At 39.7% G+C, this 17,296-nt stretch overlaps 1 protein-coding gene across 2 annotated transcripts in view; it reads right to left on the bottom strand.

The window, feature by feature from the left end:
- Positions 1 to 10,536, bottom strand: part of CRTAP (cartilage associated protein) — an 84,101-nt gene extending 73,565 nt beyond the window's left edge. The window contains exon 1 of one of the 2 annotated variants that reach the window (XM_074272215.1): positions 9,587 to 10,536. In XM_074272215.1, the coding sequence (XP_074128316.1) occupies positions 9,587 to 10,126 (540 nt within the window). In that variant the 5' untranslated portion in view covers positions 10,127 to 10,536. The remainder of the gene's footprint in view (positions 1 to 9,586) is intronic. The other variant, XM_074272216.1, reaches the window with a different exon arrangement.
- Positions 10,537 to 17,296: the final 6,760 nt, after the last annotated feature.

Here is a 17,296-nt window from a genome sequence, read left to right as displayed (position 1 = left end):
AGCTCAGCTTAGCATTGAAGGAAACCAAGGATTCTAACAGGAATTGATGGGAACTAAGGCAGAAGAGAGGAGGGAATACATTCTCTATTTAAGAGACAACCTATAACAGGCAAGGACATAGTATATGGCATTTTAAGTTGGGGAACATATAATAAGTACTTTGACTTAAAAATAGAATTGTGAAGGTAATTTTGTAATTGTGTTATTCTTTGAGATCCTTTAGTGGGGAATGGTGGGTGTGATGATACTCACATAGTGGTTCTCATTCTCTTCTTAGTTGGGACCCCGAGGTTTGGAGGAGCATTCCCCTGGTTACTTCTATCATGTTCCTTATACAGCCTATTGCTGCAGGGGCTTCTTAGCAGGTAACTAAAGGTGTCCTCTAGGAAAAGAAGCTGACACTGACTCTATCCCTACAATGAAAGAGCAAATAAGTGAGCTCAGGACTTGCCATCTCTGAAATGTTGCCAACTATGGTCTAAGTTTTCCTTGTGAAGAGTTGTGTCTGGTTAGGAAATCATTTGTACTATATGATAAGGAAATCTGTGATAGATTTGGCCTCTAAACAGAAGCTTAGGCTACTAGTACAATAGATTTATAATGCTTTTAAAGTTGTTTAAATTGCTTGAAATGCATTATTATAAAGATTTCTTTATATCTTGTTTTTCTTTTATACATTGATATTTCTATGGGCACGCTACTTATACCATCTTCAATGAAAAGCAAGATACTTCTAGAAAAGATAATTTTTTCTTTTTCAAATCAACAGTGTTGCCAACTCAGTAAATATGAAACAATTGCTTAAGTGGCATTTTCAAACATATCTGATCACAGAGTTACATAATTTCTGTCTTACAATGTTCAGTTTGGGGAATCCTCCACTACCAATGATCTCAGAAAGATATAATTTGACAGTTGAAAGGCATCTCAGTGGTCATCTAGCCAATTCCATGCCCTCAAAATAACCCCACTATGTGTCCTGACTACAGATCCTGAGATCTTCTCCACAATATTATGAATAAAAGTCTTCTAGAACAGATTACTAAGGTGTATTACCAATAGAAACACATATTTATTAAATATTTAAAGGCAATGAGCTCTTCTGATATGACAAAGTTACGGCTCTTGAAGGGCAACTGCCAGGGTAACTAAGGATCAGGCCATACCCAAATCTCCTTCTTAAAGAGTAATTGGAATCATATCGTAAAGACATTCATATAATGGTTTAAGATTGGCCAAACAACTTCTGTGTATCCTTTCCACCTGGGTAACACAACCAATCTACTTTACTCCTTCCTTTTTTTTTCTTCCTCCCTCCCTTCCCTTCCTTCTTTTTCTTCCTTTTATCCATATATGGTATCTTAATTACAGATTATTGTGTCCTGCTTTCTAAAGCCCCCAATTTGAGGGCACAACAACAGATGCTCTGCCCAAAGAAATCTTTTATTATTTTTTTAATGCTGAAATCTCTCAAGCTATTTTGTGCTAGATTTATTTCTTAAGGACCACACCTAAAAGTCAAATCACTCTGGCTCTCATTGATCCCAGGCCAAACCCCAATTGTTTGGGTGGTGATTGTCTCAGAGTCAAAGTAAATAAAAATTGTTTCTGCGTCAGTCAGCAAGCCTGAAAGTCTTCCTCTCCTAGATTAGTTTTGTTTTTGTTCTTGTTTTTTGGCTAGGTAAAAGAGTCTACGATCTATCTCAGTTCTTACCTAGCCTTAGTCACTGAATGGATATTGCCTCAGGCAAACTCAGACTGTTAAACACCTGAGCTTAAAGAAACCTAACTTCTCCCACAGTATCCAGGGCCATCTCCAATCCATCTTGCTACTCAATCCAGATGGCTCTGGAGGAGAAAGTGAGGCTGGTGACCTTATGCAGCCCTCCCTCATTTAAATCCAAGTCATTTATATGTCATGGTATCCCCTCCCTGATGTCATGGTCACCTTCAAGAATGAAGGCAAAACAAGAAGGTTGGCCAAGCATTGTATGTACATTGTCTTATTTGAGCCTTGCAAGATCCCTATGATGTAGGAGCTACTAGTATTATTATTCCTATTTTGTAGGTGAGGAAATTGAGGTTTAGGGAGTAGATTGCTATGGTCTTATAACTAGCCAATATCAAAGAATATGAATTAGATTTTTTTTTTTTAAATTCAAGTCTAACCTTCTATTGACAATTGCAAAAATTGGGGGGGGGAAACCAAGTTGAGTGGTCACTTGCGCCCACCCAGAAGGCCCAACAATAATGAACTACCAAAAATTTGAAAACTGTTTCCAACACACTGTGACCAAATAACAATGTTCAGGTGCAGAAAGACAGGACATCAGAGAGCCAAGATTTATAAAGAAGTAGAACAAAACCCTTTATTCCCCTTATGGCACACATTACATAGTTGTAATAGTATTTACATAGTAAAAAGGAAGCTATAGACCTCAGATTTATGAGGCCTTCCTTTCCATAATAATATACTATAAGTTCCTTAAATCATTCCTACTCTTTCCATTTCTGAGATCTCTTTGTTCTCCTTGCAAAGCTCCTAGTATTTTACACTTGTCATCTTTTCAAATAACTTCTCATTGCTAATCTTTTCATTTGTTCCAATAGGGAATTATTTGGCCCTTTCCACAAACAGTTGCCAGTGTCCTAAATCTATTATTTTGACTAGTTCACATTTGACCTTCTGGAAGTCCTCTGGTTCTGATAGAATTGTATGCTCCTTGAGAATGGTTTTATTTGTATTTGTATCATAGTCCCTAACACAGGGATTGGCACATAGTAGAAATTTAACAATTATTTGTTGATTAATTGACTAGAATAGCTAAACATCGAAATGATGGGTTCATTAGGAATTGCCCACCTTATGGCAGAAAGTTATCTAGGAATATTGCCCTCCTTATGTAGCTAGTTCATTAGAAAGTTATTTGCCTTATTACACTCTTTCCCCTTGTTATGGTATTTTTCACATTGTTAAATGATAAAACTTCCTTTTGGAAACTATCCCACTGCTAGCAACATAATAATATCTTTGCTTCTTGATTCAGAGATAATCTAAGCCTACAAATTCTTTTGAGATTCCTTGTGACACTTGCCACAAATCCCAATATATTATGTGCCCTCCACTCCCCAACACTTGGTAGACTGTATGGAGTGAATCCTGAAATCCCAATATATTTTCCATGCAGAACTTCTGTAGCCCTATCTATACTCCATCAACACTATTGTATAGTATTAAGGATATATCCAGAAACCGCATAGTGATCTCTAGAGTTTCAGTAAGAAAGCAGAGCCATGTGATATTACTCTCAGCTGTTCCTGAGTTTTATTTTCCTGTATGCTGAAGTTCAGGATATCTCCCTTCAGCCCAGATAAAGAGCTCATACCGCCCCATAATTGTCACCATAAGATAGGGCAATGGAGAACCCATCATTATCTTTCTTTTGGCAGAGTCAAAATTCAGTAGGCAGAAAAATTGGCCTTGACCTTTTTGCCTTAAATTGTGACTCAGGCAGAACCTGAACTAAATGAAAGCCTATCAGTCATTCATGAAAATACTTACAATGCTAAGAGATTGTTCATTCTGGGCCAATGACTACAGAAATTAGCAGAAGAAGATAAAGTTCCCTTTACCTCTCAGGACCTCAGCTTGATCCATCAGCTTGAACTTTCATATCCTAAGATCTGGATGTTGAAAATTACATGCCATTAAATTAAAAAAACAAAACAAAACAAAACAAAACAAAAAAGCACTTTCTCATTTTTTTTCTGCAAAACACCTTTATTTTTTTTTTTTACAGATGTTTGAACTGTGGTGTTGAAAGGACCCCAATAGTATCAGCTTCAATTACATTGTAAACTTTTTGAGGGCAAGAGCTATCTTTTGCTTCTTTTTGTAATCCCAGAGTTTAATACAATGCCTATTCACTGTCTAATAAGGCCTCAGTGGAAAAAACAAAACAAAACAAAACTGATTTACAAAAATTCTTACAGATCCATATTTTGGGGTGAAGGAAGAGGTGAAAGGAGGGAAAGGGTGATTTTGAAAAACAAACAAATAAAAAAACCCAGCCAACTTCATTTCAATTAAAATAAGCATGAGATTTGGAATCAGAAGACCTGTGTTTGAATTTCAGTCCTTCTTCTTATTACCAGTGTGAATTCACAAAAGTCATTTCTCTTTCTTAGCTCCCAGCTTCATTAAATGCTAAATGAGAAACAGGACTAGATGATCTTTTCTGAATAAAAACAAATGCAAAATTAAATTGCATACTATTTTATTATAAGAAGCAAGAAAATTGCCCCTAAAGAATAGGTAAGAAAATGCATCTCCTTCTAGTCTTTGCAGAGATGAGGAAACAGGGGTGTGGAATACTATATACATTTCTGACTCACTAAGTTTTGCTGAGTTATTTTGCTTTTCTTGCCTCTTTCCTTTTTTCCTTTGTTTTAAAGGATGACTCTTTGAATAGATGAGGGATATATTTGAAAATGAAGGTTAGATAAAAACAAAAGTGAAAAATGCTGGTAAAATTGTAAAAATAAAAACTAGATAATCACAAAATGCCTTTCAATTCTAAATCCTACAATCATATAATCTGATTTTTGTCAGAATATTCTTTTATTAGGTATTAAATTTTACAAGGCCAGAAATAACTTTTAACAGAGTCCTTTTCCTATAGTGGACACTTAATATTCGATGAACAAATAAATGGATAAAGGAATATATATCCTCTGATATTACAGACGTCACTTCTATGATCACTCTACCAAAGGGTATCCAGAGCTCTGATTGGCCTAGGATGCTTAAGATCCTACAAAAGCAACTTCTGATCAAGCTGCCTGAACAGAGGCAAGCTGCCCAGATCCCCCACAATAAAAATACCACATTTGTATGAGACTCAATAATGATGAAGAAATCCAGTAAGAAACTGTGGTGACTTCTTGAAATCCAGGACTACACAAAAGGTCAGTCAGCAGCCCACAGGCAATAGAATAGGGGACTGCCCACAAAATCAGAACCAGTTTTAATAAACAAGTGGAGCAAGAAGGGCCAGAGAAATGTGTTGCTTTGCATGGTTCTCTATAGGAGGCAGCAAAATGATAGGGTAGGCTTCCTCAATAAAGCTTCAGACTGGTTATAACATCACTTTGGAACCTTCAGAAGCCCCAGGGAGCTGACACAACCAATGCAAGGTAATTTGGAGCAGAGGCCCCAAGGACTCTGAGGTCCCAGCACCCTGTCCTTAGGTGTTCTAGGAACATAGAAGATTCAGCATTCTGAACTTCAAAGATCCATGGGAGGAAAAGGTCAACACAATAATTCTGATGACTCTGGTAGATAACCAAGCAGGATTAATCACACACCCAAAAGTACAATAGAGAACAAGGTTAGCCCTGGGCCAAAGTCCCAATCTAAGAACTAAAAATGTTAAGATAAGTAAATTAAAGAAGACACCCATCAAAAGTTTAAAAATATATATGTAAATATTGCAAATCTAGACATCATCCCCAAAAGGAAAAAAGGAAAAAAAAAAAAAAAAAAAAAAAAAAAAACCCTTCCAAAACAATTGTAAGCAGAGTCTAAAAGAAAAGGGTTATTTTCTATAAGGACTAAATGAATACATAGAAGAAATGAAGCAAGAGATTACTAAAGAACTGGAGGAAGAATAAATATCTTAAAGAAAAAGGGGAAAAACTTACCCAAGTAATAGATTCTCTGAAAATTAAAATAAAACAAATAGAAATCAATGAATTCTTGAGACTGCAAGATATTTGAACAAAATTTTTAAAAGTAGAAGAAATTGTAAGAATCTAAGATAGAAAACAACCAATCTAGAAAACAGAGCCAAGAGAAATGGTTTTGGAATTCACTGGAATCCCTACAAACCATGATTTTTCCCCCAAAAAAGTCTAAATGTCAAGGAATCATAAACGAAAATTGTCCAGATATATTAGAACCAGACTTTAGAAAGATCTGTCCAATGCTATCAGCTTGAGGGCATTCCAGTCTGTCTCAATATCTCAATCAACAGTTACAGTTAGTACTTTATATATTTGTTGACTTAGTTATTAGCACCCCAGTTATCATTTAATTAATTAATGTCAATTCATTACTCTCTGGAATGACAGTGAAGGTCTCAGAAATTCTCCTCAGAATGTCTTCCCCATAGAAAGTTTTTTCCACACAATAAAAGTTAGTTCAGTTCTCATCAGGAATGAAATGTGGTTCATTTTTTTCCTTTTAAAATGGCAGTTAAAGTCACTTTTCTCAAAATGACTTTTCAAAAAGTATCTTAGATAAGACGATTAATTTTCCAAGTCCTAGAGAGATTCATTTTTCCATGGCAGTTAAATGTAGTATCTTATAGAATCTCTCTTCATTACAATTAACTCTCGATGTCTCCTCAGGGAAAATATGATGTTATTCCCTCTTAAGTGCTTCACACAAGTTCCCCCAAAGGTGACAGTTAACTGTCCCTCTCAATATTTACTTTCTTCTTTGTTAAAGATATAATATAGTATACAGAGTGTCTGTGGGAGGGCCCAATGAAATATATATTGAAGAAAAATACAAGGAAACTATATATATTATATAGAGAGATATAGATATACACACAAGGAAAGTATATAAATGTACTTTTGTAGACATGAACTATATAAGAAGGTACTCCATCATCATAATAATAATCTATGATAAATGTAATAATATGACAGTAATACATAATAAATACAACTTGATCATATCATAAGATGAACCAAACTTAAAATGCTTGCTGTGTTCAACATTAAATAATTAGCAATAATTTAGTCTAAGGATCTGCCCCCCCCCCCCTTTCATTGCCTAGAGAGACAATGGGAAAAACTCACCTCTGCTGTCTGAACCAAAGATAGCCAATAGTTCCACCTCTAAGAAGATTAAAGTAAGGAAAATCTACCCACCAAATGACTAGGTTCAGGATTTGTCAATTCTTAAGAGAGAGGCTACTAAGGTCTTAAATTACATATGGCATAATGAAGGCATTACTTAGCCAGTGTTCACTGAGATAGGAGAAGACATAGAAAAGAAAAAAAAATGATAATTTACATATAATTCTTTGTCATCAAAAGACTTGGAGCAAAGATGGGACAGCCATTGGTTGCTCAATTCAACTTTCTTTATAGAATCTCTCTTCATTACAATTAACTCTCCATGTCTCCTCAGGGAAAATATGATGTTATTCCCTCTTAAATGCTTCACATAAGTTCCCCCAAAGATGACAGTTAACTGTCTCTTTCAATATTTACTTTCTTCTTTGTTAAAGATATATTCTGGTATATAGAGTGTCTGTGGGAGGGCCCAATGCAATATATATTGAAGAAAAATATAAAGAAACTATATATATATATATATATATATATATATATACACACACACAAGTATATATACAAGAAAGTATATAAATGTACTTTTGTAGACATACATTTTTTAGGTATATATAACATGTAAAAACACTGTGCCATGATAATTGTGGAAATATGTATAGAATGTTAAATGGTATTGGATTACTTGCTGTCTAAAGGAAGGGGTAGGGGGAAGGAAGGGATAAAAAAATTTGGAACACAAGGCTTTGCAAGGGTGAATATTGAAAACTATGGATATATTTTGAAAATAAAAAGCTTTTAAACATTAAATTTAAACTGTGCCAGCCCCTTGGAGATTTAAAAAAAAATTAAATTATACAGTTTCTGCCCTCGAGGAACTTCAAAAAAAGGGGATTGATAGGAGCAAAGGAAAGATCCAAGACAAAATGCTATGCACTCAGAGTGCTATCAGTCCATAAACATTTATTAAGCATCTACTATGGACCTGGCAAGGCAAAAGACAGTCCCTGCTCTCAAGGAGCTCATAATTATTTAATAGAGGAGGCAATATAAAAACAATTCCACATCAGCAAGCTAAATATATAGTATAAACTGGAAATAATCAATAGAAATAAGGCACAAGCATCAAAGGGGATGGAGAAGGTGGAAATTTAGCTGGGACTTGAAGCAAGTCTGAAGACAAAGGATGGAGAGAATTCCAGACCTGGGGAACAGCAAGTGACAAAGCCCAGAGTTGGAAGGTGCAGTTTCTTTCTGCAAGGGAGTATGGAAGAAGCCAGGATCACCCACCCAAGCATACATGGAGAGGACTGTGATATGAAACAACTGGAAAAGTAGGAAGGGGCAAGTTATGAAGAGCTTTGAAGGCTGGAGAATTTTATATTACTAGGGAAGCTAATAACAGAGAGACTTTTGGAGAAAGCTGAGAATTTAGCGTTTTCCAGTGTTTTGCACATTGTGTATGACAAATTCTTCTCCAAATGAATTAAAATAGAAGCGGATGTACAAGTTGATTGTGCCAACATGGAAAACTGAAGCAATAGCTTGAGCATGGACCTGGGGGTTGGTGATAAAGACTGGGCTTGGAGATGGGATGCTTTGTTCAGGCAAACTTTGGCTTAGAAGGTGCTCCTCAAACTTTTTAAATGGGGGCCAGTTCTCTGTCCCTCAGACTGTGGAGGGCCGGACTGTAGTAAAAACAAAAGCTCATATTCTATCTCTGCCCCTCAGCCCATTTGCCATAACCCGGCGGCCGCATAAACGTCCTCAGTGGCGGCATTTGGCCGGGGGCTGTAGTTCGAGAACCCCTGGATGGTCTCAAGTCTCTTCTGAGATGTTTAAAGGCAAATGCCCTTTGGATGGATGGGAGTAACTTAGAAATGACGAAGATAAAAGAAAGGAAAGGGCATCGGCCAAGGAATCCGAGGAGCCCGAGTTAAAGTCCGGGGTCAGACGATACTCCGGGGACTCTGGGTAAATCCTTGCTCTCGGTTTCCTCATCCTTCATAGGGTTGGACTGGTTGGCTTCTGAGCTCCCTTTAACCTCTAGATCTATGATTTTAGGATGAGTGATGTAGGAAGCCTGCTGTTGAATGAGTGAAGCATTTATAAAGCACAAAACATAGGTTACTCTCTGAGGATACAAATTAAAAATGTTAGTGGCAGGGCCAGCCCTTAAGGAATTCATATTCTATTGGGAGGAGACAAGACTCAGACAAAGCAGGTTTTGGACGTAGCCTGAGGAGAGTAAAAGGGCGCCCTTGAAAGCCGCCGAGGCAATGGTTATGGGAGGTATTGAAGGTTGTGACTTGATTGTAGATACAGAACTGAGTGTGTGTGTGTGTGTGTGTGTGTGTGTGTGTGTGTGTGTTTGTGTGTGTGTGTGTGTGTGTGTGTGTGTGTGTGTGTGTGTATGTGTAACGGGGGAACGAAAGCATATTACAAAGAGTATGTTTGTTCATGATTATCACGTCAAAATTAAAAAAAAAAAAAAGAAATTTGAGAAAAAAGAAAGTTGACAGCTTTCTGTGAGTTGTCTGGGTGGGTGTCGGTTTCCCCAGCTACAAAACGAGTTTGGATTCGTTGACTTCTGTCCAGCTCCAAAGCTAAGAGGCTGGGACTGGGGATGCGGCGGGGGTCCCGGGGAAGAAGGATACGGGCCGGGCGCTCGCCGGCAGGAAGGACCGAGCTGGGGGAGGGGCGGGGCCGGGGGCAGGCTTACCTTGAAGTAGGCGTACTGAAGGAACTTGTAGGGCTCCCGCCGCTGGAACTCGTCCAGAACCTCGCGACTGGGCTGGGACTGGCGGAAGGCGGGGAGCCCCTGCTTGCAGCGCTTGAGGCATCTGGCGCGGTGCAGCAGGTCCCCGAAGAGCCGCAGCTCGGGGAAGTCGGCGAACCTGTCCGGGGGCTGGGGCGGAGGGTCCGAGGCGGGCGCGGGCGGGTGCCCGTCCATGCGCGCGGTGCTGCAGTTGAGGTGGCAGAAAGCCTCGCTGTCCCGCAGCAGGCGGTGCAGCCGCATGCTGATCTCCAGGTAGCCCACGCTCTCGGCCCAGTTCTCGTGGCCGTACTGGTCCAGGCCGTACTTGTAGGCGGACTCCAGGGGCATCAGCTCGTCCCGGGGGAAGCTGCGGAAGCTGTAGCGCTCGTACTGCGCCCGGCCGGGGCTCAGGGAGCTGCAGAAGCACAGGGCGCAGAGCAGGGCTCGCTCCGCAGCGGCGGCCACCCCGAGGCGGGCCGGCCGGCCCCGGCCGCCCGCTCCCATCCCGCTGCTGCCCTGCCCCGAGGCCTTCTCCCGGCCCTCCAAACTTGCTTCCCGCCCCGGACCCCTGGGGCTCACTTCTCTCCCCACCCTATCAAGGGGTGCCTGCCTGACTGGCGGGGGTCAGCCTGGGCTCCCACCACGTAGCCAAAGAGGAAGAGGGAAAGAGAGGGGTGGGACAAAGGGGCAGGAAGAGGGAGCAGGAATGAGGGGGGAGCTTTCTCTTCGTCCCCTCACTCTGGACCCCGAGGCTTGCCCCTTTCCCCGCCCCCGCGAGTGCCTTCCTGACTGTCGGGGTGCCTGCCTGGGCGACCACCACGTAGCCAAAGAGGAAGAGGGGCGGTGGAAGGGGGGAAAGGAGCAGGAAGAGGGAGCAGGAATGCAGGAGGAGAGTTTGCTTTTTGCCCTCCCACTCCGGGCCTCTCTTGGTAGGCTTGCCTTACTCGGGCGGGGATTTAGGAAAAGATTGACAACTTGGGGCTAGCTGAGGGGGGAACGGCCCAGGCCCGGCCGGGCTTCTGCCTCTGCCACTCTGGCCAAAGTGGGAAAGCCCTTCCCTGGAAAGGGGGGTCGCTGTGTCTGGCTGGGGCTCCCTCAACTTTCCCGTCCTGCAATCCCCAATGCCTTCCCCTTACATCTCCATCTTCTGGAGTCTCAAGCTACCCATTCCGCTCTCAGATTCAATATCAACAGTCAAAAAAAGGAGTTGGAAAGTCAATATTTGTTAAGTATCTACTATGTGTTAGTCCCAGCCACAAAGGAGCTCAATACTTTCTTCTACAACTCTTTGACCCTTAACCCTTTCTACTTTTAGCTATAAATTATTTACAAAAGTCACTTGTTTTTGCTTATTAAGTATTAAGCTTTTTGAAGACAGGAAGCTGACTGGACTTTGTTTTTTTTTTTTTTTTTATCACCTATTGATAGCTGGAAGGGACCTTAACAGCATTAATTAAGGTCTCTAAAAAGCTTCAAGGATGTACTAAGAGTCACACACACTTAAGTGGAATTAGAACCATTATTCCTGACTCCCAGTTACCTATCCACCACCATATTTGCCACATTGCCTAGCACTGTGCCCTGTATATAAGGTAAATATTTGTCAGACTGGATGAAAATGGACATGGACCCAAACCTAGTAGTTTTGAAAGTACTTTTGTAATGCCAGAGAAACTGAGGCAAGATAGAGATTAGAGAGTTTTTAATATTTTATTTGAAAGGGAGAGATTTACTGCGACCAAATTAGGCTCCATAGGTCTATGGGGCGCCAGGGTTGAATGAAGCTATTTTTTCCAAGAATCCAACATCCAGCCAGCATCCAGTAGCCAATTCGAGTGCCCTGAGTTATATCAATCTTCATGGTGTGGGGGAGGGGAGATTTGCAACTAAAGGGATTGAGGCAGAACAATTAGGGAAACTGAGGCAAAACAATTTAGGGAAACTGAATCAGGACAATAGAGAACTGTGGCACAACACTTTCATATACATTTTTACTTGATCTATTTTATAATCTCTTGGGATTGTAAACAGGTATTAACTCCATTTTCAGTGGAGAAAATAGGCTTAGTGTGAATAGTTTATCCAATAATAGGCCACCAGTGAGTTTTTTAAACTCAAATTTTCTGCTTCTTTTACAGTATCTAGATGTTTCTCAGATATGAGGGTATGACGAATACCCTCCTTTAGTTGGAATGTTTGTGTTTCAACGTACAGTTCAATACTGATAAAAATGTAACAACATACAACTGAATAGGGATAATTGTAACCATCAAATGAAATCTGGAATAAGATGTTCAGATTATTAAATATTCAGCCAACATTAATTAAAAGTGCCTACTGTTTGGTGCAAACTTGGAGGATCAGTATAGGAAGTTCAAGGTGAGGAAATACCCCATAGCAGTTTAGATTGGCAACTGTTCAACTGTGTAGTCTTGGAAAGTTTTCTGAAGGCTACCTGAATTGCTTAGGATCACACATCATACAGCTAATCTATGTCCTGTTTGAACTTGAAATGAGGTAGAAACTGGATCTTCTTGAATATGTATTGTTATTTGGGTATGTTCCACTCTTTATGATCTTGACAAAGATACTGACAAATCAAAGATCTTAACAAATCACTCCAGTGATTTGCCATTTCCCTCTCCAGCTCCTTTTACAGATAAGGAAACTAAGGCAAACAGGGCTAAGTAACTTAGCCCACACAACGATTAAGTGTCTGAGGTTAGATTTGAACTCAGTGAAACTAGTCTTCCTGATTCCAGGTTTGACATTCTTTACACTATGGTACCTAACTGCCCTGTCTCCTGAATAAAGTTGCCTATAAATTCAGAATTAAATTAATCCAGTTTCAGACCTTAAGAAATTGAAAGATTACATAATAGTTAAGAAACATTAGAAATACACACTACTTAACTGTAACTCTATCAGCTTTTAAAATAATAGACACCATTTGTGGAACATCCAAAAGAGCAATGAGTCCTACCATATGCCAACCAGCTTCTCCAGCCACCAGATTTCTCTCCTGTTTATTCTGGACTCTGAGAGGCAGAACATCACATGTCACAATTCTTTAAATATAAATCTCTCTGTTTGACTTTTAAAGCCAACCCCATCTTGATTCCAGTTTATGTTTTTTGTTTTAATAGACATTTCCTTTCATGCACTCCAGGGTCCAGCCAAACTGACTTCATTTCCATTCCTCAGAGAACAGGGAACTTTCCTAACACATGTCATTCCATCATCCATTAGTAGTGCTAAATTGGGAAGAACCTGATACATGCTTAAAAGGCAGGACTGCAGAATGATTAAAATACTCCCACACCAGATATATTGTTCTGACTGTATCAACCATGGCCAGAAAGGGATGTAGCCTCATAGCTGGCAGGGACACATCTGGGCAAGTCACTTAATCTGTCAAACTCTCAGTCTACATATGAATAAAATAAAATAGAATGCTGACCTTGGAATCAGGAGGATCTATCTTTGACCTTTAGTAGGAAAGTCACTTATTTTTTTTTCCCTGAGGCAATTGGGGTTAAGTGATTTGCCCAGGGTCACACAGCCAGGAAGTGTTAACTGTGTGAAGCTAGATTTGAACTAAGGGCCCTCCTTACTTCAGGACTGGTTCTCTATCCACTACACCAACTAGCTGCCCCTGTCATTTAATTTCTTGAGCCTTATTTTCCTAATCTATAACATGAACAGTGTAGAAAGAATCGTATTGATGGGGGTGAACCCTGAAACTGTTCCCCTTGACTTTGGGAAGGGAAGCAATGGGGGTGAACTCTGAAACTATGTCCCCTTTGATTTGTAAAAGAAGGGAGATTTGGAGTCTCAGACTCCAAAAACCTGGGAAAACATATCTTTCCAGACAAGTTAAGTCAGCTTCATTCAATTGGAAATCTTGGTCAAATCACCCTCCATTGATCTTTTGGGGGTAGCCTGATTCTCTACAGGAAATTCCAGGCTCTGGAAAAAAGCCTTCAAAATTATTTTATTCAGTTGGAGATCTAGGCTTGTTGAGTGGCTTGAAACTCCAAGATACCTATCTAGGCCTGGGGGGCATTGACTCTTTTTACAACTGGAACCAAGCTTCAGGCAATTTTGAACTCTAAATCTCTGAAGAAGTCCAAAATAGGATTATGTGCTTTGCCAAGGGCTCTCTTCTTGGCACAGCTACCTGCCAGGACTTTTGCCCACTGTGAATACATTCTCTTCTCAGTGATTGTCAAGTCTAGGCTAGCTCCTCTGAAGGTCTCAGAATAAGTCCTTGCCCCATGTTGAGTGCCAAATTGTAATGTCCTGTTATTTCTCAATTGTAATCCTTCTCTTGGAGGAGGTTTCTTTTCTGTAAATCCTTTTCTCTGTGAGCAGGTTTCTTGGGAGGCTTCTGGAGCCTCCAGCTAGAGCAAAGGTAGAATCTCAAATCCTCTTCTTCCTCAGTCCTGGCTCTGAATCTCCTCCAGCTTCCCTGAAATTCTCCTGGGAAGTCTTGTCCTTAACCCAATCCAGACTGCTTTCAAGAATGTGGGAAGTCTTTTCCTTGACCTTCACCAGACTGTCTTCTAGACTCAATGTCACCTCCTTTTATCCTCCCAGAGAACGGGCTTGTGGGTACTCCAGGGACTTGTGGGAACTACTTACAACCAATGAACTTGCTCCTTTTAAAGGTGTAAACTCCTTTTAAATGTGTGAACTACAGGTGTGAACCCTGAGCTAGAGAAAAGTTAAATATGGACTTAGCACCTAGTAAGAACCTAACATCTCCCCCTTTCTTTTGATTTAGAACATAGGGTGGTCATGACCTTGAAACATAAATCCATCAATATGGGAGGTATTACACATAATTACATAAATTACATAAATACATAGTAACATAACACATGCTAGAAGTGATATAACAAATAATATGATCAAATAATCATAAATTGAGAATTTACACATGTCCATAAGTCCATTGTCCATTAGTTCATATGCCAGAAATCCAATAATTCCTATAAGTTTTAAAGTCCTACAATAGTCTTCATCAACAATTTTTCATCTCAAGATTAGACCACTGAGTTAGCACCTAGTAGTCCTAACATCTTCCCCTTTCTTTTGATTTTGATTTAGAACCTAGTAAGAACCTAACAAGTGATAACCTTTGTTATTTCTCTGACAAGACCTCTTGCCACTGAGGGGTCTGTCTTCTTAGCAAAGCTGGCTTCTCAGTGCCAATAAAATCCCTTTTGCCATTCAGATTTTAAGAGTTTGTGAATTCTTGCATGTAGGAACTGCTTCTCCCACCAGAGGGGATTCTCACACCTCAATTCACTACCACTAGATCCGCACCAATGTCTGTTTTATGTAGGCTGGATTCATTTCCCTCTAATGGGACATAGAGGCCTTTCTGAGAATTTGGTTATCCTAGGAACTTACCTTGGTTTCCTTGTCACTGGGAGCATAAAAAGTAATTGGTGCTAATTTAGTGCTCTTGTGGTTTGACAGAACCTCTACCACCTGTAGAATGTCAATATGTTAGGCCATAAATATTTATTAAGCTTTTACAATGTTCTGGTACATTATGTTTTTCTTCTTACAAGTTGCTGGATCAATATGAAAACCAAAGGGAATCACATCTGTTTGAATTGGTAAAGGTTGCCTTTTAAATCCCATATTTTTGTTGAATTTTGTAGTCTGTGAATATTTCATTGCATACTAGCTCCATATCTGAATGTTGTTCTGAGTAAGGTCTGATCCAAACTCAATAAACTGGACTAAGCTTCTTTTAAAGTCTAAATCTATGATAATTCAGCAATCCTATTGTGATGTTCTGTTTCTCTAAATTATAATCATTCTCTGGGAGGAGGTTTCTTGGGGAGCTTCTGAAGGTAGCCTTGGATTTAGTTTCAATTCAATAATCCCAAAATGCAGCCAGGAGTTAAAGTCCTTTACTGTCTCTTTCCAAATCTTATCTCCAGATCCTTTATTTTCTCCTACAAGTCTTATCTCCTTCACTTAGGGCTGGGCTAGCTTTCTTGAGGCCTTCCTCTCTAGTTTGCTCCCCAGAGCTTTTGCCCCAGTGTCTCCAGCCAGGAAGAAAGTGGAAGTGGGAATGAATCTTGACTCCTCCTCCCAGAATCCTGACTCCTTATATCCTCCCAGAGAATGGGCTTGTGGATACTCCCTGGGCTTGTGGGAGCTACTTAAAATATGCTCTCTTAAAGGTGTAAAAGGTGTGAACTCTGAACTAGAGAATTGTTAAGTACCATGCTAAATTAGATAATTATATCCATTCTAGTGACTTAGCACCTTGTAAGAATCCTAACATCCTATGATCTGCCTCCCAAGGTCTTGAGTTTTAAAGTCTTAGGCTAGGAATAATAGCAATAGATAATAATAGAAAATATATAGGTTTTTGTTTCCTCTTTAAATTATTTGCAAACCAGGGGAAAGAGGGAGATTCCCCACCACCCAGCACCATGAGAAACCTTCTTCAAAGCTCCAAGTAGTACTTTTGTTTCTAAGTTGAAACAATAGGATGATTTAAAGGAAACTACATTAGAGATCCAGGAATATAACCTGAATTACTCACATCAGCATTTAAAATGAGTACACTAATCTCCAGCAAGAAAAGAAGTTCAAAAGATTGCTTTTAATCCCTAAGGGCATCTCTAAATAGTTGCAGTTTGAGGTATTTTCTTTTGGAAAGAGATAAAGATTACTCTCACAGGTAATAAAGCTACCAGATTGCCTTATCCTTCCCCATCTCCTCACTGAGGCAATCAAAGATCAGAGCTGAAGCCAGAAATCATATTTTAAACATCCAGCAGAGAGACCATGGCTGTATGGGGGTCCTCCTCTGAGAGGATGGCTGCTTCCCTGATGACAGCAGCAGAAGGTACTGAGGCTTCCCCAGTTTCCAAGTCTTCTGGCCAAATCCCTAAATCTGTGTTCCTCTAAATATTCCTATATATGAACTCTTCCCTACATAGTACTATGGTATCTTCTGTATACAAGAATAAAACATGGAATCCAATAGCTGCTGCTTTGAATTGAAGTATCTTCCTGTTCCCAGAGAATCATAGATTAAGAGCTGAAAGTGGACCCCAGAGAATTTCTAAAATAACTTTATTCTCTAACTTTACAAACTAAAGATTGAAGCTTCTATGCTAATCAACTTGTCCAAATTTACACAGGTGGTTAAGTGGCAAGAGGAGGATTTGAATCCAGGATCTTTGACTCCAAATTTGGCATCCTTTCCATCATCCCAAGCTGTACCTTTTAGCTAGTCAGTCAGAAGATCAGGAGCTACCTACAGTTTTAGAAGCCGCCCCCCTACAGTCACAATGTTTTGTAGGGTGACATTCAGAGGAACCCACATATAGATAGCCATGGAGGCTCTAATAATTAGGCTGTAAAGCCTAATTAATGGCCAAAGAAAAAGATGAAATGGAGGAATAGTGGAGATGATGGGAAATAATAATGTTATATTAATATTACTACTTTATGATTTACAAAGTATTTTACAAATTACATTTATCTTATCCTCACAAGAATGTGGAAGATTAGTATTATTATTATTATTACTACCCCTTTTTGAAAAGATAAAGTAGTGACATCTAGGATTACACAGCTAGGCAGGGTTTGAATTCATGTGTCCCTGATTTTGGGTAGCTAGGTGGTCCAGTGGAT

This window comes from Sminthopsis crassicaudata, chromosome 5, assembly GCF_048593235.1.
Source record: "Sminthopsis crassicaudata isolate SCR6 chromosome 5, ASM4859323v1, whole genome shotgun sequence".
Classification (NCBI taxonomy): domain Eukaryota; kingdom Metazoa; phylum Chordata; class Mammalia; order Dasyuromorphia; family Dasyuridae; genus Sminthopsis; species Sminthopsis crassicaudata.
This window is presented reverse-complemented; position numbering and strand designations above follow the sequence as displayed.